At 39.4% G+C, this 24875-nt stretch overlaps 2 protein-coding genes across 2 annotated transcripts in view; both read left to right on the forward strand.

Annotated features, from left to right (window-relative positions):
- LOC134678685 (failed axon connections) overlaps positions 1–8947 on the forward strand; it is a 38993-nt gene extending 30046 nt beyond the window's left edge. The window contains exons 4-6 of the mRNA XM_063537339.1: positions 296–433; positions 3660–3935; positions 5937–8947. Of these exons, the coding sequence (XP_063393409.1) occupies positions 296–433; positions 3660–3935; positions 5937–6008 (486 nt within the window). The 3' untranslated portion in view covers positions 6009–8947. The remainder of the gene's footprint in view (positions 1–295; positions 434–3659; positions 3936–5936) is intronic.
- A 5347-nt stretch (positions 8948–14294) lies between these two features.
- LOC134678667 (peroxidasin-like) overlaps positions 14295–24875 on the forward strand; it is a 29169-nt gene continuing 18588 nt past the window's right edge. Inside the window, exon 1 of the mRNA XM_063537311.1 lies at positions 14295–14602. Coding sequence (XP_063393381.1) covers positions 14442–14602 — 161 coding nt within the window. The 5' untranslated portion in view covers positions 14295–14441. The remainder of the gene's footprint in view (positions 14603–24875) is intronic.

Genomic DNA, 24875 nt, shown 5'->3' on the forward strand with positions numbered 1-24875 from the left:
GTAAAATTATTGGCTTATCCATAGAAAACGTCGACATCTGATCAGCCATGCCATAATGTATGAAAAAGTAAAAAAAAAAATCGGGATTTCGGAGTTGGTGCCATAATAAAAGTAGCTCAGTTTAGCGAGTAGAATCGAGCCCTGGATAAAGCCCGATGGTCAGTAACACCCTGTATGTAGGCTCACACTGTACATCGGTGAACCTCATGCCTTTTGTAATAAAAGTCCACCGATGTACAGATAGGAGTATTGCTGTTTGTACATAAACTTGTACAGTTGTTATATATATTTCCAGGGTATGAAAAAGGCGAAGGCCCACGGCATCGGCGTCCACAGCCAGGAGGAGATCATCGAGTTTGGCAAGAACGACCTGCGAGTGCTCTCCGACCTTCTGTCTGACAGGCCCTTCTTCTTTGGCGACGAACCCACCCTGGTGCGTGACAACCTTTATACATACACGACTGCATGCTTATACATACTTGACGACCGGTCTGGGGCCAAATTCGACATGTACAACTGTCAGATTTCGCATCCACGTTAAATCAACAATTGATTTTATTCCATACTGAGTGTTGATTCCATCAACGGTGGATAATATCATTTGGTACAACCAAAACTCAACTCTAAACTAAGGGTAGTGCGGTTTGGTTTGCTTGTCACCCTAACTGTGGATTGTTAATGTCAAATTTTGACATTATACGTATTCGAGAACTTATGATTTTTCCCACATCAACGGGAGATCAACACGATACGTCAAACGTCGCTTCTCGAATAGGGGTCCTGGCCTAGTGAGTAGTGACCCTGCCTATGAAGCCGATGGTCCCGGGTTGGAATCCTGGTTAGAGCATTTATTTGTATGATGATACAGATATTTGTTCCTGAGTCATGGTTTTTTCTATGTATTTAAGTATTTATATATTATATATATTGTTGTCTGAGTACCCACAACACAAGCCTTCTTGAGCTTACCGTGGGGCTTAGTCAATTTGTGTAAAAATGTCCTATAATATTTATTTATTTACACTTTCACACCCCCAACACCTCTTTTGTAACGCCTGCACCTGCAGAAGAGTCTTCAAGACCAAGTTCGGCCTGGCCAGCCACATTCGGACCCTTAAAAGGCGTAATTGCTAAGGTAGCCGTCATCGAAATCGATGAGAACTATATATATATCGTCGGCCTAACTCGCAAACCTCGTAACTCCATTTCAAGGAAATTAGTAATTGCTACCTTAGACGACAATACTTATAGTCGCAAATCTCGTAACTCCCCCGGAGGAGTTACGAGGTTTACACTACTTCATTTCGATCTTTCGTGAAGTAAAATATGTTGAACACTGGCAGAATTTTGATGGTATCTACTAGCATACAGAAACAAACAAGCTTAAGAGTGCTCACTACATACATCAATTTCCTTACTTAATCATCACCTTGTAAAACAAAGTCCTCCGCCGCATCTGTCTATTTGATTGTATGTTCGCGATAAACGCAAAAACTACTGAACGGATTTTCATGCGGTTTTCAACATCAATAGAATGATTCTTTAGAATCTTGAGGGATGTTTATGTGTATAATTTAATAAGGTTTTGTGTAACCCGTGCGAAGCCGTTAGTAAAACGTCGACGGGTCGCTATTAAATAATAACTTGTACGGGAGAGGTATGGTATTTAAAACGTATTATTAATAAGTTCAAAACTCGCTTAAAAGTTAATATTTATCGAGTTTAAATGTTATTAAAAATAAGTATCCGCAAAGCTCCCTTAAAGCTTATTACATTTGGGTTTTATCTATGTATGAAGTGAGCACTCTAAGCTTACTTCTTTTTAACAACTGAAAAATAATCCCACTAGTTACCTCAAAAGCGAGTTGGTGGTAAATCCTGGGAATATTTTTCTCAATTGTTATCACTGAAAACAGGTGAGATAAAAATCGCAGTTGTTACCACTGGTAACTTGGTGGTAACTAGTGGGAATAACCCAACATTCTTTGTTTTACTAACAGTTATTGCTTTAAAGATTTATATTTGTATTTAGTAGTGATGTACCGACTATTGATTTGGCCGACTAGCCGACTAATCGGCGCTTGGATGACCGATTAGTCGGCCGAATAGTCGGCTAGTCGGCCAGATCATGCACTTAAAAAAAACAATCGTTTTTCACCTTTCGTCGCGCTATTCATCGTAATTAAGTATATTAGGTAATTAGGGAAAAATAAAATAATTCTAAGGCTATATTTTATACCACAACCAGACAAGAAAGCGATCTCACGGTCAATAATTCGAAAAAAAGTTTTCGTACGAACCCTAAATAGGAATTTGGGTAAAATATGTGAAAAGCTATGGTAGATATTTGCTGTTTAGTTCTTTGTGCCCTGTTTTTCTGTCACTTATAAAGTGCCGACTAATCGGCCATTTTTGCCGACTAATTGCCGACTACAAATGAGGCCGGATAGTCGGCTTTCGCGACTAGTCGATACATTCCTAGTATTTAGTAGCTTTACTAAAATTGACAACTCATTAAACAACCCTCTTATCTCCCATGACTGCCCGAAAAATGTCTCGATACAAGTCAGTCTTTGTTTTGAATAGTATCTTAATAGGTGCTTGTACTCGTAAGATAAACACGTCCGTAGCCGAGCGTCCCGTCATTACTTCCGAGAACTATTTATTCAATCGCGATGTTAATTAAACAATTATGACTGAAATATTATAACCCATTGCAATAAGTTTCTATAGAATAAGATTTACGTCATTTATGATGCGTTGAAACACATATTTTAAAGTTAAAATGTTGTAAAGGTTTAGTTTTTAAATGTCCAATAAATAAAAGAACATTATTTTTCGGCAAGTTTATATTTAACTATCAAAAACGAAGATATTTATGGGAGTAAGTGGGAGAAATAATTAGCAATCAGGCACATTTTATTCATCATTCGTCTCAACGCCTCTTCATTGCGAGACTTATAGACCCCCCTCCTTCAGCGTCTGCGACGTAATTGGGGTAATTCAGTCTAAGTTAACTGATGCCTACATCACGTTCCTTTGATCACTGTAATGATATCGCGTCGCGATCATTACCACAGAGTCACTTCATCTGCGACTTGAACACAATGTTCTGATCTACTAATTTTAGTAGACCACGTGAAAGTAGAAAATGGATGAATAGCACACTCATTCATAGCGACCAAATAGAGCATTATGACGTGGGAGCTTTTTTGTATTCGGTCGACAGTCGGCGTGTCTCGAGATTAGGACTCGGTAGGTAGGGTTTACAGCGTAGAATCTAGGGCTGTATGTATGTTAGGTTAGGCTAGGGATGCTTACTACTAAGATCACTAATAACCTCTGGAACTGATTCTGAGTATTAGATAAGATTATTTATTCAATAACAATAAGTTAACAGAACCAATAAGCTTATGACTTATAGTAATACATTATCATTAGAACATCCATTTAAAAAGTAATAGGATAGGCTCACTAAACATGTTTGCTGAGTCTTAAATGACTACAAGTTTTGGTTGATGGACATTGGTCAGCCAATTCGTTCAAGAGTGTGACCGATTGTTGGGAGCCCTGCTACCATGACGCTTGCGCACCCCGTGCGCACTGATACCTTTGACACTGGTCACATGTGACTGATTTATGATTATTATCCTCCACAGCTGGACGTCGTCGCGTTCTCCAACCTCGCTCAATTGAATTTCATCGACAAGGAGGTCGCCCACCCGCTGCGCGATGCGATGAACGACAGCTTCCCGAACCTGGTGGGGCTCGTGTCGCGCATCAAGGAGCGCGCGTTCCACGACTGGGACGACATCTGCACCACGCTCGACCTCAACGCGCACCTACCCAAGCCCGTCAAGGACACCAAGGAGACCAAGGAGGGCACCGGGCCCGCCGAGAAACAGCCGCTCCCTGATGAACCCGAAAAGGGCAAGGTACGTTACAGTAGCACATTATTAACCAAGGGATGAAAGGCACACATTTCAATCGCAAACAGTCCAAGACTGAAATGGTGCCGTTCGCCCGAGTAAACTTCTCTAAAATTTCTGAAAAGCTGGTGATAGGAATCAGTAAATGGCACAAGTACAGGGTGGCCAGTGGCAGATTTCCGATTTCATAATTTGATTAAAAAAAAACTAAAATATATAAACCAAAACTATACTTATATAAAAAGTTGATGAATGCGGATAAAATTTTTTGAAACTCATATTTTCTACCGAGCTTTCAATAAGATTAGCTGACGGTGCATCGCAGTATGGCGTATATTAAAATTAATATGGCAACTTACGCCCCATTCTGATTTTAATTTATTGTTCTGAATTTTTTGGTCCAGAAAAATGACTACGGTCAGCTGACAGATTAAATCCGTAACAGTTTTAGAAGAAAAAATTAAAATACAAAGTCAGGGTCTTGCAATACTGAATAAAAATCCGTTTTTAAATACTCTTCAATAGCACGTGCACGCTGCTCTGCTGGCCAGCGATCCATTGTCACTAATTAATCCGCAACACTCACGAAACTAGAAAAAACCTCTGGCACTACGCGTTCGAAAATTATTTGGATTTGAAATCGGAAATTTACCACTGGACACCCTGTATTTGTCCTTACTCTGGAATAAACAAATAATAATCTTTAATACAAGCATGGTAATGTACTTGACATTCGAAAACGCACTCAAACTGCTATTCTTACACTAAACACAATTCGCCTCCCTTAGTAACAATATACTAGGGAATGCAAATCGGTTATTTTTTGTATGATAATAACCGCGGTTTCGGTTAATAACCGATTATTTCCATACAAAAAATAACCGATTTTCATTCCCTACAATATACCCGTCTATTATTTTACGGTGACAAACACAAAAGACTCGTTCATTACTTACATTGTTATTGAAACGTAGGTGTATCGGCCTTACTAAACAAGTGTAGGTGTCTTGGATTCTAGGAACGCACCGGTTCCGTACAATTAGTATCAAATGACGCGGGATACTTGACACACCTTTATTCTAAGATATTTCGTTACGCACGCGACCGTTATGTTCAAAACAAAGTAACTCGTAAACGTAATGCCGGCTGTACACGAGACACCCCGTGACAGACCGAGAGCGAGTGTATACAGACTGCTCTCGTCTTGTCTCGGTCTTCCTCGTCTCGTCTCGCCGTTCTCCGATTGCGGTCAGTTTTTTGCGGCCGAGTCAAAGGGCCTCGCTGCTCTCGCGAGGGCAGCGAGGCAGAGCATGTACACACTATAAAATAAAATTTCAATTTCGACGAAATAAGCAACACCCTAGTACACACTCATTGTTAAAACAGAGATTTGTGTAATTACCCGACAAAAATCTGAACAAATGGGGGGTACACACCACAAATGCAAATTACCACCACACGTGAGTTAAATATAACTATAAATAATTACCCGGTGTGTTTCTGTAAAGACGTATTTTGGTGTTCCGCCGTTAAAATGTGGTCCAATGAGACTGAATTGCAGTTTTTATCGTTTTACCAAATTAAATTAGTCCTATGGAACCCAAAAGATGTGAAACATAAAGTTTTTTTTGTTATATACGCCTAAATAATCATAGTAGCTAGCAGCACAGAGGCAAATCGCAGCAACAGCTTCTATGTTCATCGTGGCGGGCGTCCGCGGTTGAAATGATTCAACGAGTGTGTACATGGTGTGCTCTCGTCGACAGCTTCTCGCCCGAGACTCTCGGCGAGAGACTCTCGCCGAGCGTGTACAGCCGGCATAAAACTGCTATTCTAAACCCTTTGAACGCCACTTCTATTGTTCGCGGCGCGCCATCTTGAATCTTGTCGGAATGCACGAAGGTTGATATTGGGCTGTAGCCGCGCACCTCATATGGCGGTCAAAGGGTTGGTTGTTAATATGATAAAGGACGGATGTATATACAACATTGTTATTATTTATTGTAGGGCGACGAGAAAGAGAAGGAGGTAGAGAAGGAGCCCGAAGAGAAGAAGGAGAAGGAGCCGGAAGATAAATAAATGGCGACCACACCAGTTGAATATACACTAGAGTCAGACTCGGCATACACCCTGTATATTGTAAGCGTGTAAATCCATTTGTCTTTCCCGTTTTTTCGTTGACGAGGACGCATGTGCGCCAATCGATATAGTGTGCTTTTAATGTTTCATTGACATTATGTGTTCGCTCGATGTCGTGTCGTGTAGGTAATCTCGAACATAAACGATCTGTCCTGTCTAAGATTTTAAACTCTCTTTTTATTGTGACTGACATCTTTTGTAATTATTATTAAATTGTATTTCTATTAGTTTCATATGTCAATAGGAAATTGGCTAAAGTAAGCTCTAAGATTGTAATATTGATATGATTGTTTAGGTACTTACAGGATTAGATAATCTTTTTATTCAGATAAATTATCTATGTAATAAGGGATACGTACGTAAATAATATTAATACTCATACTCCATGAAAAGTTTTATAAAGTATCCATGAAACCGTAAAGTAATTGATCTGTAATAGTCGTAATAGACTAGGTTATTGAGGAAATCTGTCGCCCTTGCCGGCGCGGCGCCGCGCGCTCCGGCTCCGCTCTCGTCTCGTAGTGTCCGTCTAGCTGTAGCACAAACAATACTCACTCGATCCACCTACTCATCGACACATCTATTTCGTTATCATCTCACTCATTATGCATTTCAAATATTTAAAATAAGCTACAATGTTTAGTCTAGAAATATTGATACCAAAAATTGGCTGATGTTTAGTAGTTAATTGGGTAGTATTATCAAATTATAAAGTTCGGCTCGTCGATTAGAAACGAGCTGGTAAATAATTAGACTGTTTTGAGATTCTTGTACTTTATCAGTTTTTACAAATAAAAATTTACAATTTACAAATTTTTGATAAACGAAAAAGCCTGGAAGACTGTTTTTCATGTTATTATGTAATTCATAGTCCATAAAGTTTTTGATATTGTATTAATTGTTAAGATTAAGAACGAATGTGTACTCAAATTTTAATATTTACGAATTAGAATCCCTTGTTTGATAAGAATAATTTGTTAAGCGTACGAGTCGGCCGTGCGGTGCTCGCGAGGCCGGCTCGTGCACCACATTCCACCGCATACGTTCCGACGGGCATGACACATCTAGATGCTGACTCGGCGCCAGCTCCTGTCTCCTAAAATGGCCGGTTTGTTTTCGCACATTACTTAGGTACTTATTTCCAAGGTTTCGTTATTGTAGTAACCACTGAAACAGGCTTAAGATCAAGTTTCTTATCGCCTCTGAACGATGACTTCATTTGTAGAATACATTCTAGCACGATTAATCGCCTTGCAAGTTTTTGAATATTTAACATATTTTATACGTGTCATCTGGTTGCAAAATAATACCAGGCTGGTAGTAATTGTGGGGAACTTGTGGGGTTTTAGTCGTAGTAGGATGAAACCTTGTACCAACTTCCATATGATTTATTTGAATGCTGTTCATTTATCTCGGTAGTCTTGATACTACATTACTCATGTTAGTGTAATAAATGATACTTGTAAGTCTGTAGTAGGTCTGAAGATATTTCATATATCACTTATATATAAAGATAGGATTATAATGATTAAATAAGCATAACCAAATACGGTTTACGGTAGATTAGGAGGGAAGAGCGAGTTGATGAAAGATGAAAATAATTCGTTAGATCACTCGTGAATTCGATGATAGTTAACTCTGTATACAATAAGGTCAAAATTTTATTTGACGTAATATTTTGATTTACCAATTTTTGGGGAATGGTTGACTAAGTCCCTCCCGACAACTGCTGACCATCACTGCCATTAGTCTCACAATAAATATAAGGTTAAATATAAGAAGGTTTAATGGTTTAGGAAACGATTGTTATTCATAAGCTATGTACCTACTCGTTTGAAGAGGTTTATTGATGAAACGCATCCCGAATAGATTATCAAAAAATAATATAAAATCTACTAAATTAAAAATGCAGAAGTTAGTGAGGCTCGTGTGAATGAGTCGATAGTAGAGCCTGTTTCAGTGTGACACAAGAACTGGGAAGAGGTACGCACGATGCCGTAACCCATGCTCACCATCACTGCACATCCTCAGATCATCGCGTGTATAATATGGGGCGAGTCTAGCTGGGCCGCTGTCATTAGGGCTTGTGCACATCACGCGAGGTTCGATGGGGCGAAGGGGGGTCACGAAAAATCACGATAGATCACTTTCAAAAAAATACACGTGAGGTTGTGTGGGGGGAGGGGGGTAGCCAAAAACCTCACCATATATCACCAAGGGATGCGGGAAGGGGGGGGGGTCAAAAAGTAGCTGAAAACACCTCGCGTGATTTGTGCACAACCCCTTAGTGGGGGTGACCGTCGCGAGATTAAGTGCGCGCTGTCTATTTTAAATATAACCAGAGATTATACTCAACATCACCTTTGAAAGTAATTGACCTGTATCGCTAGTTTAGGTGCCAGGAAGCAACTTTATGAATGAAGTAGAAAACTGTAAACGCGAGATTACGGTCGCTTTCGAGGTAGGTACCTATAATAATGTAATGATAATTTTAATGAACATGACATACTTTGACATTTATTTGTGTTGTTGTAAGTTAGTACTATTATTACAAAGTAATTATAATTACCATACAATAGTGATAAGATTTTCAAGTATGTTTATATTATTATAGAATGTAGCAGACAATTTTGAACAATGAGTTGTAATATTCATATAGTTGTTTTTAATTCATATAATCATTCTTAATTCACTTAGTAATTGTGGTTTTCAATTATCGTGTCAATATTGTAATATTAAGTCATATTCAGCTAGTTTATAATGGTTCGCCATAAATGTGCCGACTAAGTAATACACAACTGAGCTTTCAGTGGACACAATGTTCTCATTAGGATTCAGTGTTATATATTCTGTCGCCATTAAAGTATATATCTACCAAATCCTTACTGTGAGGTGCGTCGACTAGACTAGACCACTAAGTATATATATACTAGGCCTAGGCGACATGCGCTGAACGGTTTGTTTAATTGCCATACCCCTATATACTTACTTTACTCTTTGCACGTAAGGATGAATACACTTTACATAATAGGGGATATAACTGCAATGTTCTACCGCCAGAGTGCAGCACTAGCGACTCAGTAAATTCATAGACTAACTGACCGTAGTTAGAGTCTGGCTAGCCAAATATTGTTGACGGATATTTTATTGTTGTATCACCAATTGTCTATGATTTTAAAAAAAGCTAAAAGTCAGTTGTCAATTTATGTCACCCATTCAAATTGTTTGCGGTTTATAAGGGGTTTATTTTAAATAATATTAATAATGTCTATACTGAGTGAGGTTCGCAAACTATTATTTAAGCTCGTAAATAATTACGACAATGTGTGATGTCGACGTGTAGCGTTGTATAACGAAAAACTGCAATGTTTACAACTCCAATACAAATGTAAACAAATTAGAAGGTTGGTGCTCTATAATTATTTTGATACTTAGCATTTAGCATATTTGGCATAGTACTTATGTATTTTTTTTGGTAATAGATTAATATTACGGTATTATCGAGCTAGGTCTTATTTATACTACATTTCATTTTTTGCCTTGTTACAATGGTATATGGTGAGAAAGTGTTAACATATGTGTTTATCGTTGACTGTACTTTACATAGTGGTAGAAATTATGTGAGCTGACTTTGTGTGCACGTCAACGTATATTTAACTTACTTTAAGTTATATCCTTAGGTACCTTACGTGTGCACAGAAAATCAAAAATATTTTCTAGTATCAAAACTATAATTCCTACTACACAAAGTGTGGCCAGCCGAAGATTTTTTGAATTTCCCGCCAAACATTTGGGTAAAATTTCAGTAGCCAGACTCTATGCAGAAAACGACCAACTCAATTTTTTTATCAATGCAGAAAGCGACCAAAGCTACTAGGGTGTAAGTCACTTTGACAAAAATAAAAAGTTGGTCGCTTTCTACAGAACTACGGTCAACTTATACATGCTGTGCCTTAAACTGTTTTTTTTTTTACAAGTTTTCACAGACAATTAAATATGACATTGATGTATCAATATCAAGGCGGTCTATTAACAAGGGACCACCGGTAAAAGCGAAAATCGACATTTAGTTATCTGCCTCTTTATCGCTCGAGTTTGCAAGAGTGATAGAGAGATTAGATAACGAAATTTCGATTTTCTTGTTTCGCGGTAGGCCATGTGATTGAGTGACGTGTGATGTCAATGTGGTTTGTTTACTGTATGTGCCACAAAGGTGCCAGTGCCACCTACGCAGAGGTTTGCCTAATATTCCCTATTTTATACAGGAAGTTATCAACAGGTATAGTCTGTTTTTTTAGCATTAGAAAGAACTTCGCAGAAGTAAGCTTGTGGTTCCAAATCAGGCACTTTTAGCGGTAATAATTTGAAGTAATTTATTTGTATTGACCATGCTACATTAGATAATTCAATAATTATTAACAATTAAGGACCCTGATAAAAACTGCACGCTTGCTTCTGTGGAGTTCTTTCTAATGCTAAAAAAACGAACTAGTTACGTTTTATCTGTCTTTTGATTGTGGTTGGTGCAACCGGATTCTAATCCTCAACTCATGCACTGCTTACCTAAGTTTATAGCGCTACGTCGTAGCCTGTAGCAAATCCCTGGTATGTAGGAACGGAGCTTCATAGAATTTCATAAAATTTGCCTTTATTTTCAAGTGTAGGTATATCGTTACTCTGTATACCATAGACACAAGAGTAGTAATTTTAGTATAAAATAGCTTGTGATATAACAGCGAAATATCATAACGAGCAAATATTTTTAACCATTTGACATTCCTTTTAGTCATTCGATTTAGAACCGTAATTCTTAAAGTAGAGATGCGTTTTTGTTTTAAGTATGATGGCAAGTATGTTGCCGCTACGGACTAAAGGGTCAACAGATATAATTCTTGATTTCGGGGTGGGTCCCATAGTAAAATTTGCTCAGTATAATCCCAAAACCCCCTGGCAACGGGAATGCACTTATTTTTTGACCACCCTATATAAAAAAAAAGATAAGACCCCACAGCGTCCTCGCGGCGAGTGCGTTGACCGGCCAATCGCCTCAAGATACGCGCTATAAGGCCGTTACGAGTACCTATCACACTGAGCGATGTCGGTGCTGCGATTTTTAACTCGGTACTGCAAGATCTCGATTTGTATACAAAAACCGCTTGGTATAACACATTGGCTCCGCCTCCGTGTGAATTCCACGACGATCCGTGCTTTTGGACGAAGATGTGGTATGCGATGCGCGCCGCAGGGTACCTAGGCCACCCCGAGCTCCATCCATAGTACAGTCGCCTGCAATATATTAAACAATGAAGGCCGCAAAAATATGTGACACGCTCACATATTTTTGCGCTCTATATAAATATGATCGTGTAAGATACGTTGCCGCTCGCGAATTCTTTTTTTCGTTATTCGTGAACGACATGAGTCGACACTGTCGACAGTGAGTGTGATAACCGCCTGACACAGTGGCAGCTTTGTACCTAGTAATGCCATCTGTTGAATACCATAAAGAGCATTGCGTTTGTGTCAGTGCATATTGGCAATGGCATCGCAGGAAAGACAGCAATTACTACCCGTGCGCAGAGAACGCTGTTCATTATGAAAGGTTTTATGTAAACTTCGAACGTTTTTTATAAAATATTATGGGTTTTATCTGAACTTTCGCATGTACGCCATCTGGCGTCAGTTCAATTAATTAGATTGTCGACATGACATTTCTCAAAAAGATAGATTTGCTTCATAACCCCGTTAGCTAGTTACAGTGAGTGGTGGTAGATGTCACTACGGCTGTAATTTTAAAATATTTATAGGCACACCATACACTAATTTATCGGGCCAAACATATAACATAGCTCCAAATAGGATAAGTAACGTCTAAGGAAAAAACGTTTTTCGGAGTATCATGAAAAAGTTATTACAGCAGAAATTACTAAGGGTTGCTAAAGTTGGTAAGGGTGATATTAAGAAATTGGATAATGGAATAGCACACATCCTCTTATTCATAGTAACAATAAAGTCGGGTCAAAATCATTTAGAACACCGGGCCCTCTTAACAACTTCTGACTGTACAGCCTGCCTACCCGGTCCGGTGTTCCACTTTTAGACCATGGAATGGTATGTTAAGGTTCAAAAGTGGAACACCGCGAACACAGGCAACTGTACCTTTGGCCTATACTCGTGTACTTTTTACTATGAGAATAACTCTCATATTTCTTTGGTTTTATAATATTACTTACCTAACTAAAACCCTTTATCTTCTAACTAAAAGGGAAAATGTGGCCACCATATGCCGTTTAATGCAAAATAAGCCCCCATTCGCACGACAGCTTTTTCAACGCGCGTTAAAAAAGCGCTTAAATCTGTCCACACTCTAAATTCGACTTAATTACCAAGACTTAAAGTCGAAAATCCAACAACGCTTGATAAAAAGCGCTACTACCGCTGTCGTGTGAATACATACATGGTTTTCCATTTGTGTCATTCAAACGCTTTTTTAACGCGCGTTGAAAAAGCTGTCGTGCGAATGGGGGCTAACACTACTTAGGTGACTCTGTAGGTACCTACATAGTCAGTTAGGTACTTTAGGTAGTTATAAAGGTCTTCGCACACTATATCAACTCCACGCCACTTCGGCAGCACCTCTACTCACACTCTTGATGAGTAGTCAACTAGTTGATCCACCCAATGGTCACTAGTGGGCAATGCGTTGTCAACGAGTGGACAACGCGGTGTCAACGAATTAGGCCGCCAAATGGTTACCCGTCACGCGTCAGTCGCAAACGCATAGTCGTTGCGGGGACGACGTGTGGTCAATGCGTGGCAAACGTGTCGGAGTTGACCTTTAGTGTACGACGCGTAGACCACACGTCGTACACTACTTTAATATATTTTTTGAAATTAAACCTAGAAATTCTGACATAGGGCTTAAATTTCAATATTTGGCATAGAATCGAGTCGCCGTTGAGTTGTTGTAATGTGCGAAGACCTTAAGTATCTCTAAAGGCCCCAGTACACAATGGGCCATCGCCGGCCACTCCAAGGGACGCAGCCATGCGGTAGAATGAGATAGCAATATCACTTGCTCCCTCTGACACATAAATGCGTCCCTTGGAGTGGCCGGCGATGGCCCATTGTGTACTGGGGCCTTTAAGCTTGGCAAGTTGGCACTCATTTATGGCCTTATGGCGGTTTCAGACTAGCGTTTTATACGAGCGTACGCATTCGCGCGTGTAAGCTCGTATAAACCAAATGTAGGCAAATAATATATAAACCCGCATGTTGTAAGCTCGTACCGCCGGGCCGGTATAGATAATGAACGTGTCAATTCAGCAGTGTAGGTACTAGGTACTGAATTAGACGGCTTATTCCTAGCTGTTACCAAAAATATGTTTACCGCTGGCTGCCCCCGATAATAGCTGGGATTTTCTTATCTATTACCATTAGAACAAGTGAGAAAAAATATCCATTTGTCACGTGGTGATAACTAATAGCCACTTTAGTGGTACCTAGGGGTTTGTTTGGTCTTCTGGAAATACCCCGATTATGTGGGCGGTTTAGATCTGCGTTTTATACGAACGTATAATAAGCTCGTTTTTAGAAGAGCGCGTAGGAGCACATTTGCTTGTCTTTTCCCACGCGTGCCATTCGTACGAGTGTATGATGTCGCGCTAATAAGCTCGTACAGGCTCATGCCGTGCGGTGCGAGCTGACAGGCTGACACGCACCGGTTCCAGCGCACACACCGGTGTGAGCATTGACATAGATATCTAGGGACTGGCCCTAAGGACAATAATAATGAGGCATGACAGGGGCCAGTACAGCGGTGTGACACCGGTACAAAGCGATTGGTTAATGAGTTCGCATCACGCGCGCGATTGGTTGATGAGTTCGCATCACGCGCGCTATTGGTCGCAACTAGTTGCGTTAGACTGCACGATTGGCTGGAATTCGTGAGTCACACCGCTAAACTAGTACCATTTTTAGTACCCGTAAGGCCAGTCCATAGATATATACGTTAATGGGTGTGAGCTTGATTTTTGAAGAGCGAAATGTAGCCCTATATCAATATTGTTCTGCGGCTGTTCCTAGATACTGTAGGATTTAAAGTTTTTGGTTCACCATTTTGGGGGTGTTGTCGGAGGTATAGTGCGCGGCGCGGTGCGGTGGGCGCCGGGCGGGATTTCTCGCGACAGGCGGTCGCGGCGTCGGCACGCGCGCGGCCCGCACTCGCCGCTGCGCTGCCACTGCACTCCTGGCGCGTCCGCCGGCCGGCCGGTCGTCTTCCCTCGGCCTCCGAGACCGCCCCCGCACCTCCGATTGCATACACGGTGTCGCAACGGAAAAAAACTTATCTGAACTTTGTTTCCAAAAATTAAAATGAGACTTTTAATTTACTTTAAGTTTCTTTTACTTTTCAACTTCAGTTTAACTTTGGGCCAAGTTTGTCCGCCAAAATGCGAGTGTGCTCGAAACGCGGTGCGGTGTCTGCGCCAGGGCCTGACTGTCGTGCCGAAAGTTCCAACAGACATACACACTCTGTAAGTATAGTGTTTATATCAGCGCTGGTCCCTTCTATTTATAACCTGTTGTTAGCTTGGTTATATGTGTTCCTACCTACTTATGATGTTATGCTGTGGAGCGCGGCGCGAACGAGTCGCAATGTTTTTGTTGCGAAACGTATCTTAAGAAAACATGTTTTCTTAGCTACCAAATAATTCCTAGAAGCTTGCGTCTGCGAATATGCTTACCTACTTAATTGATTAATGCGAGTCAAGTTTGCCGGCTTCGCAAGTTGCCGGCGGCCGCGAAGATGGCCCGGCGCAGCGATATTATCCGTCTATGTTAAAACAAAAACACTTTATGAAAATTTGCGATCCACGATTAATTTAATCTTAAAACTTGGGCTTGCTGTAGGTACGAAGTTTTCTCTAGGGCTCTTTGTAATCAAACCACCTGAATAAGCTAACATATCGGTATAAATAAATATGTATAATTAAATCGGTACGAGTATGTGTCTAGTAGGTATACCTAGTAGAGGTTCGATCGAAATGCGAATAAAACATCTTCAATGTAAGTATTCTTACTTAAGTGTATTGTATTTTTTTAATGCTAATATTGTCTTTTTAAGGTAAATATCACTTAATCCTTAATAATAAACGAATAATAGAGCTGGACGGAAACTAGCACAGTAACCTTACATGTACTTATTCTTAGTTTAAGTTGTTAAAATATGCGAATACTAGTAGAATTACCCTATTTCACCTATTTGTAGCATTTCTTATATTTTGAACCGATAAAGTACCTACTACGCGTATCTTGTAGTTTTATAGGTTAGGTAAGTAACTTATGAATAAATTAATCTGATCCGAGTAGATTTCTATTCAGAGAACAAACGAGTCTCCTACCGCGAAACGTGGTAGGTGTAAGTAGCTATGAATATAAATCTTGCTTGAAATAGGTAGGTAAGTGCCTAAGTTATTACCTGCTTGCTCAACTTAACATTTACTTGCTTATTTAGCTGTAAGTCGGGATATTACATATTTAACTATTTTAACTCTAGAGAACTTTGTTATCAATTTAATGGTATTATCTGAAGTTCAAACTATTTAAAGTAGCGAGGTCACTATAAAGGGGCCCACTGATTAACAGTCCGCCGCACGGTATCGGTCTGTCAGTTAGAACAAAATTTTGACAGTTCCGAACAACTGACAGGCCGATATCGTCCGGCGGTCTGTTATAATCAGTGGGCCCCTTAAAACACCGCGAATATCGAAAGACTTGCTTTGAATACCTAATACTTAATTTCTATCCACGTATGAGCTAGTTTTCGATGGAAGAAAAACATGTATTTTGTAATTTATAGATCTATCCTCTGAATTAGTCTGAATGAATATAATCTATATCAATAATCAATATCTACAATGCCACAGACATTACAGACAATGCCCTTCTTTTTGCGTCGAGGGTTAAAAAGGGAAACTTAAATAAAAACAAATCAAAAATCCAGGTGAAGTGAAAACCTCATGTTTTTGCAGCTTTGTTAAAAAGCTGTTTAATTAAACCCTGATAATAACTATGGTAGCGCAGCTTGAAACAGACGGACCGGTAAAACTCCAGTATATAGGTACTAAATATTCTTACTCGAATTAAATAAGAGTTCAATTTCATTTTAAATTAATCTACATAGGTAGGTATTTGATGATTCTACATAATATAGAAAATACGTGAAGAATTTCTTTACAAAGAGTAGGTACACGTTTCCACCGCTTTTAAGAAAAAATATTCTCAATGACCAAGTTTACTCAATGGAAATTTGTTTCTCTTCATAACTAATGTCTGCCTGCCTACGTATGAACGGCAGTGTACCTTTAATGTACAAAAATGCTGATCCCAAAACCGGTGTTGGTAGACTTGGTAGTAATCTTCCTAAGTAGGTAGGTATCTTAAAATAAACAACGGGTGACGAAATCCCACCGACGGACTCGGCCAGGAGATATGACGGAACAGTTACGGTATGATATTTATCACTCTTATCACTGCAAAGATAACACCACCTAAAAATTAATTTGGAATCACACTGACAATAATCTTGACACCGGTGTTTAGTTCTTCGACTAATATATTGTTTAACTATTTCCTATTTTCCGAATACAATTTTGTGAATAACTTTTACATGCATCAGGTCGTTTAATCCACATGGGGTACTTATGGGGTTTGTAACATTTGTAACCGAGTTATGACTGTACCTCTAACCACTTAATATAAAATAGACAGATTATTTACTTTTGAAAAGAAAGACACGAAAGAGTTGAAAGTTCTGCTTCATAACAGCTGATTCCTTTCTATACGTGGGTCGTTCTGCCGTTTCGTGCCGATTTGGTGTCCGAGCCCACATCAAGCCTTAAAATTATAATTTTTTACATGTGGTTATTTTTAAAAGGTATGTTTATATGGTACGGAAAATTAAATAAAAATTAAAAACATGCGAAAAATTCATTTCCCTCGACATAAAATGGCGTACCATTGGGTTCAAAAATTTAAAAACACTATCATTTGCAGATAAACCCTACTTTCTATTATTGTTTATAAATAAGCAAATAATCAGTATTATAATGGTACATGGTACGTATTTTTAAAGTTAAATTATCATAGAGAGAACGCACTTTTTAATTTTGTCACGCGACAGACTTCATTTTCACTCTAAAAACTTGCCACTCATGCCAAATCTAAACGCGTCTTTATTCACGAATACCTATGATTGCTACGTGTTTTTACTACCTTAGTCTACCGCAATACGTCAACGAAGAAGGTTTCGCGCTCTTGATTTACGAGTAATTTTGGTTCTCCTCACCGGAAAGGCACTTTGTCACGGTTACTACTCATTTCTATCCATTAAGTAATTTGGTGCTATCTATTGCAAAAAAAAATCACCTTGTTAATAATCTGTTAGTATTTTGGTATATCTTCATTACTTTTACTTGATGCCATTCTAGCCTTAAAGGCGATAAAGAAATTTAAAAAAACCGTCGAAAGTTCATTCCACTCCAATTCATTCCTCTCCATTTCTTCCAATATTTTCGGGGGAAGGAAATGAACCAGTTTGGAAGGAAATGAACAATAATTTTGTATGACAGATGTGATACCTTTTTATGCTTTTAGCCGACAGCCCAAGAGTTATATGCACACATACGCTCTCAAATCATAACTCTTATGTTTTGAAACGTATGTATGTCCCATTCTTTCGACTTCGTTAGACCGTTTGACAGAGTTTCAGGGTATAGATTCTTACCTATACCCGATGTCATGGGAATCCTGTTGGTTGTGGATATTGCATATAAATAAGCAGATAGGCGCGTAAGCGTAAGTAGTCTCTTTTTTCATGACAAATATTGTAAATATATCGGATAGATACATCATATTTCCAACATTTTATAAATGCGGAACATTTGGACAGGTGACCCTATTGAAACTTATCTAACGCCTAACTTATCTGCTAATTAAAATAGTGAAAACTTTTCATAGTCCTTGAATAAAGCTCAAGAGCGAGCCCTCCGACGGCAGATATTTATGAGGAGGGTCTCACAAAGATCTGCTACCGGGAGCCTCTTCTTGTGCTAGGTTAAAAATACGGGTTGGCCGTATCACGGAAATTTCTTGTAACTTTGTAACCGTTTAAAGTCCAAGCTTTAAGGCCTGGCCAAACATACGGCGCGACGCAGCGCCGCGTCCGCGCCGCGCGATCGCAGCACATGCTAACAGGTTACCGACGTCAAACAGACTGCTGACTGCGTCCCGCCGGTATCACGCCCCGCTTCTGTCGCGCCCCGCATCGCGTGGCCGCTTGCGTCGCGCTGGGTCACATCAGTCGGATTGGACATTAGGCAGCGAGCGGTGCGCCGCGTTCCCGCGCGGCCGAGCCGCGTTCGCGCGCGCGATGAGGGCGTGTTGAGAGCGTGGGGCTGGCGCGATCGGCGCACGCCCTGTTTGAACAGGCATCATGCGGCGCTGCGTCGCCTCGTGTGTTTGGCCAGGCCTTTAGAAAAATCTAGAAAGTTCATGAAACAATGGTCCAACACCATCTAGAACTGGAGAGGAGCGTCCCATTCCCACCCCTTTCTGCGAGTTCTGCAAAGAAAGAGCAGGCAGCTCGGAGCGTCCGACTGTGGCGCGCCTTCCTGCAAGGCTGAAAGCCGAGCTTTCGCAGGAGAGTAGGCCTTAAATTGTTTCAATGCCGAAATGCAAGCGAAGCCAAAAGCCTAGCTCCGCATAAGGTGTTCAAAATTTCTTTTAACTATTGGCAGCGGGCACAATCGTGCGAGGTCAAAGACTGAGCTTCAGTGGGGCTGACCTCAAACAAGAACCAATACCCGAATGTATTAAAAAGCAAGGCATGAGGCCCGGGGGAGCTTCAGATAGGGGCACATTTCCGTACAAGGCCAAATATCAATCTGTAAGAGTGCAGAACTTTGCTAAGTGAGGCCAAAGGCCGAGGTCCGCATAAACGCTGAAGGTCCAGTCCGTCTGATCACGTTGCGCTTCCATAGAAGACCTAACTTGAGAACTAAGAGAGCTTGAAATTTAACCAATGTGATCTGACCCTCCTACGGCTTGACCGTTGCATTTTTCTTCGAAAGTGCGACTTGTTGAGTCTACAACCCTATGGAGTTTGTTATTTATAATAAGTATTTTGATTATTCGGGCGTACTCGGCCCTTGGCCTCTATCTACACAGGGTTTTGGTGTTTCGTAGAGTACGCTCTTCGACCTCCAACGGCTTTAGAGCTCAACATCGTGTTTGCGGTCCGCTAGTTTGCTTTTTAATACACAACTATTTGTTCGTCTCCAAGCTCTGCTGTCCTGCAGCTTTACTTCGGCCCGCCGTTCCCTTTGAAACGGCTTATCATGGTCGTGTCCGAAATGTAATATCTGGCCCACTTCATTATTTAAAAAAACAGCATCTGCCCTTTACAAAGTCACAAGTCACTTTACCTACTAAAAAGTTTAAAATTATGCCGCAGTTCTCTCTCAAATAATATATTTTATCAAAACTAACGATTGTTTTTTATAACAATTTCTAGAAAATTTAAGCTTTTTTAATTTCATTTATGTAAGCAGTTTTTTACATTACAAATCTCATTATTATATGTTTCTAGTTCTGACAAATAATGAGACCGAAGAGGAATACTGAAACATCGTAAAAAGTATTGTTAATAAGTAGGTTATTATATTAAACAGGTCAACAGGGTAGATATACTTTTTAAAAGCCAAGCTATTTATGGTTCCGTCGTTTAAAATATTATCACTTTGATTTTGACCAATAAAGTTAATTTATATTTAATCTAATTTCATTTCCTTCTATTCGTGTTTCATTACCTTCCCTTGGTTTTTCATTTCCATCTGTGCCTTCATTACTTTCCTTATTTGTTTTCCAAAGGTATAACTAGTATATAGGTGCCTTTCTTAAAATAATATACACAATACGTATACACATTCACAATATCAAAATCTACACTGTAACTACAAATTAAAAAAAAACTCCAAAAAAGTGGCAAATCGGCACGAAACGATAGAACGACCCACGTAAAACAAAATTTTATTAGGTAAAAAAACCATACACATAAAATACGACATAATTAATAACCTACTTCTTTTTTATCGGTTAAAAAGGTCCATCTCCATACGGTGTCCTGTAGCGTCTCGTTGTTTAGCGTTTATTTGTAACGAGTTGTGTTGCTGGTATTGTCTGTGCGCCAGATACAATCGTCGAGAGCTAATTAGTAATTTCTAGCTCAAGTACCTGTAAAATCACGTTGCAAGAAGACTAAGAACTTATTAAGTTAATATACAAGAAATTATGGATAGTTAAGTACCTATTTCCGTGGAATTATTTTACTCTTGTTTAAAAACTACAGTAAAAGCATTGAAGCTTAGGTATTTTAAACCGACTTCAGAAAAGAAGGACGTTATCAACTAGTCCAATCGTTTTTGTTTGTATTATGTGATTTCAAACATATTTATTTATTTTAAACATTATTTTATTGCACATATAAACAAGGCACAAAAGAGGAGGGAACGCACGCCAACCGCCTTTTTTGGGCTTTCTTATGTAACGGTTGCATAAAATACTATAAACTCGGGGGGATCCATATATCATGTGACGGAACTGCATGCAGACGTTTGTGGTAACCAATGTAGAGGGCTTTAAAATAAAAACAAAGTAAACCAAGGAAAATATGGAAGAACTGCGTGAGAGATGACTATGATTAGATTATACTGATCAGGAAGGAAGTGAACTGATGTGCGGATGAGTGACAACAATTAGGAGTCGCTATGTTTAGAGATCAAATACTAGCCTTTGCCCGCGACTTCGTCTGCGTGGAATTAGTGACAGCAGCTAGAGTAGGAATATCGCCTGGATAATGCTAATAGCAATTATTCAATTCGCGCATTGCTTACTTCAATTATTAGGCAATTCATTAACTCTTTCAATTCCACCCCTGTTTGCACTCTCTTCAGGTATGATTTCCGACATAAAAACTATCCTATGTCCTTTCCCGGGACTCATAGTCTCATACTACTTATCTCTATACTCGTACCAAATTTCAACTAAATCGGTTCAGCGGCTTAAGCGTGAAGAGGTACCTTTCATATAAGACAGACAGACACACTTTAGCCTTTATAATATTAGTATGGATACCGTATAATAAAATTCATTTCGATGGATAAACGCAGCTGCGCCATGAAGCTTGCTTCGTGTACTATCGTTCCAGTTTATTTTGCGTTTATTTATTTTTGCTTTACGTGGCTAAAGTCTGTTCGGCTTCAGGCAGGCACGCACAACGGGATATAGCTATAGCCTAGACTCGACCTGCTATTCATACTTAAAGTAGACCGGCAAATAATATGCCAGTTTCAGTATCGTGCTAACGCTACGTCTTACGTAGGCGAACAACGCGCGAACGCGGCGCGGCGCGGCGCGGCAAAAGCGGCCGCCGCCGCGCCGCGCCGCGCCGCGCCGCCTGACATTCGCGTGCAAATCGCGCCGCACCGCGTTCGCAACGAGATCGCTTACGTAGGACACTTCTATGGGCATCAAAGGATTGATTTCGCCGCGCCGCGCCGCGCCGCGTTCGCGCGTTGTTCGCCTACGTAAGACGTAGCGTAAGTTAAATATGCTTAAATAACATTTTTATAGAGTCGGAAAGCTAACTCTGCATGGCATTTTGTCTCTATGAAAATATGACGATTATTAGGTCATTTTATAAATGCTCGTAAATAGTTGATGGAAATATTGGTTTTTTTTCGTATGTCATATCATATCGCCAGCTAGCAGTAGCGTAACCTATGTGTTGTCGCTATTCGGGCGTCTTTATAGGTGTACCTTTTGCCCTGATAAGGACCCTGAGCGAACTTTTAGGCACCGATTTGCATATTTATAGAGACTGTTTTTTCTACTCTATACGGCACGGCACAACCGTGGTTTAAACCCAAGTTTTTTGACCACCACACATACAAAACGTTACTATTTCAAATCGCGCGAGTTTCAGCAAGATGTGCTAGACATGATGGTGTATAACTTGACAAAAAAGAGTAGAAATTAAAAAGTGGCAATACTGTGTAGTGTCGTCCCTTTCAATTTTCAAATCAATCTATACAAGAAAACGGGACGACACTACAGTATTGCCACTTTTTAATCTCTACACGTTTTTGTCAGACTGTATGTATTTAGGTATTTGAGTATGTAGCACAGAGCACCGTCAATTCGTTGTAGTTGTATAAGGGATAACGCCGATTGTCGTGAACTAAATTTAGTACCTATATAGGTACCTATTTGTTTTTGAGGCATATGTTTAAGTAAATGAAAATGAAACGTGCTTATTAGAACGTATCGGTTATAAACAACCGTGACGAGGCCACAGGACTAAAATAGAATGAAACACTGTACCTAGATACTGTAATGTTAATGACGGTGCGTTTGGTAAATACCTACTTACAGCCATACTTAACTCAAGAATATTACTAAAACAACGTTATTAATGTCTTGAATTTTGATTATAAATGTTATGTAGAATGTTATAAAAACATCCTAAAATACTAGTTCTATTTAAAATTTGGAGGTATCCATTAGAAGTGATTAGCTTAAGATTACTGAATATCGGTGAACGGGTAGTGCGACGTAACGTTAATTACCTTGTAATCATTGTGAAACTGCAAGTTTAAAAAGTGTAATTAAAAATATAGGTCCTTAAGTAACATTCTAACATTATACCCTTTTGTTCACTGAAACTTCAAGCTTAGCTTGAGTGGCTTACTGAAAAGAGGGTCCGTTTAATGCCTTTTTAGGGTTCCGTAGCCAAATGGCAAAAAAACGGAACCCTTATGGATTCGTCATGTCTGTCTGTCTGTCTGTCCGTCCGTATGTCACAGCCACTATTTCCGAAACTATAAGAACTATACTGTTGAAACTTGGTAAATAGATGTATTTTGTGAACCGCATTAAGATTTTCACACAAAACTAGAAAAAAAACAATCTATTTTGGGGGTCCGTTCCCCAAACATAGAACTGAAACTCAATATTTTTTTTTTCATCAAACCCATACTCGGAGTAAATTTACTCCGAGAACACAAACCCATAGGTACGTGTGGGGTATTTATGGATAGGTCTTCAAAAATGATATTGAGGTTTCTTATATAATTTTTTTCTAAACTGAATAGTTTGCGCGAGAGACACTTTCAAAGTGGTAAAATGTGTCCCCCCCCCCCCCTGTAACTCCTAAAATAAGAGAATGATAAACCTAAAAAAAATATATGAAGTATAAGTATTACCATGCAAACTTCCATCGAAAATTGGTTCGAACGAGGTCTAGTAAGTAGTTTTTTACGTCATAAATCGTAAACCGCAATTTTATTGTTATTACTTGCTGCTACGGAACCCTTCTCGCAATTGGCCGCTTTTTTATATACTTATTGGCCTTTCTTGGCGGGATAACCGTGCCACTAGACCCCGAGAGGATTACATTACGAGATTTTCTTTTAAATAGTACAAAGCAATTTATAAAACTTTACAAGCCTCATTTACTTAATTTATGTTTTATCCCTTTCTCACTGATATGGTGGGTGCTTACATATAATAAAAAAACTTGTTTGTGTATTTCTGTTGTCCTCAAGTGCAGTTTTATGTCCCAGAAATAGATTCCTCATCTTTAATTTATCCGAAAGTTTCATGCTGTATGCCCTTATAGTCCGTTTTTTAGCATTAGAAAGAACTTCGCAGAAGTTCGCTTGTGGTTCTAAATGGCACTTTTAGCGGTAATAATTTGAAGTAAATTATATGTATTGACCATGCTACATTAGATAATTCAATAATTATTAACAATTAACGAGCCTGATAAAAACTGCACGCTTGCTTCTGCGGAGTTCTTTCTAATGCTAAAAAAAACGAACTATACGTTTAACTCAGCTCCCGCTCTTAGTCCACTTCAGACCACCCAGACCAACTGTGCCTAATAGTGTCAGCGCAGTCACAAAGTGCAAGGTTTCCATTTCCATGCAACAAACAGCAATAGCAAGCCATATAGTCTGGCAAGGGAGCTGTATTAGTGGAAAAATTAAATTTAAAAAATGCGCGAAAGGATGGATGTCCCATACTGAATTAGGTACGTGCCTTTTTCTACTGACAAAGTTCGCTCGCCAAAGTACCTATAGTTATCTTAATCTGTTCAAATGTCTGATATAGTGTAGCGTGAGTCATCCACCCCTGTTACAGGGCTATCGACGGAACTATGCTGTTTAGACAAGCAGTTAGTTATAAGACTTAAACAACTACACTCAAATAGACTCTTTAAATAGCATGGTTCATATTTTAAAGTAAAACACAACAGAGGAAAAGATCGAGGCAATTTATGTGTCGATTGGGCTAAAAATAATTGTAAGAAATCGCTGCCGAAAGATTTAGTTAATACAAGTGTACATTATAAATATTGTAGTTTATCTATAAGCCTACTTACAAAAATTAAGCATATATTTTTTGTTAAAATTTTGCCACTGCAGTCAATCTAAGTTCAAAGTGGAAAGGGCTAATAAAAAGTGGCAGTTTTAATAATGAAATGGGTCCGCCTGGCAATTTAATCCCGAATTGGCGTAAGCAATAGTTTTTACGAAAGCGACTGCCATCTGACCTTCAAATCCAGAAGGTAAACTAAACCTTACTGAGATTAAGTAGTCCGGTTTCCTCACGATGTTTTCCTTTACCGAAAAGCGGCTAGTAAATATGACATGATATTTCGTACAATAAGTTCCGAAACAGTCTTTG

This window comes from Cydia fagiglandana, chromosome Z, assembly GCF_963556715.1.
Source record: "Cydia fagiglandana chromosome Z, ilCydFagi1.1, whole genome shotgun sequence".
In the NCBI taxonomy this organism is placed as follows: Eukaryota; Metazoa; Arthropoda; class Insecta; order Lepidoptera; family Tortricidae; genus Cydia; species Cydia fagiglandana.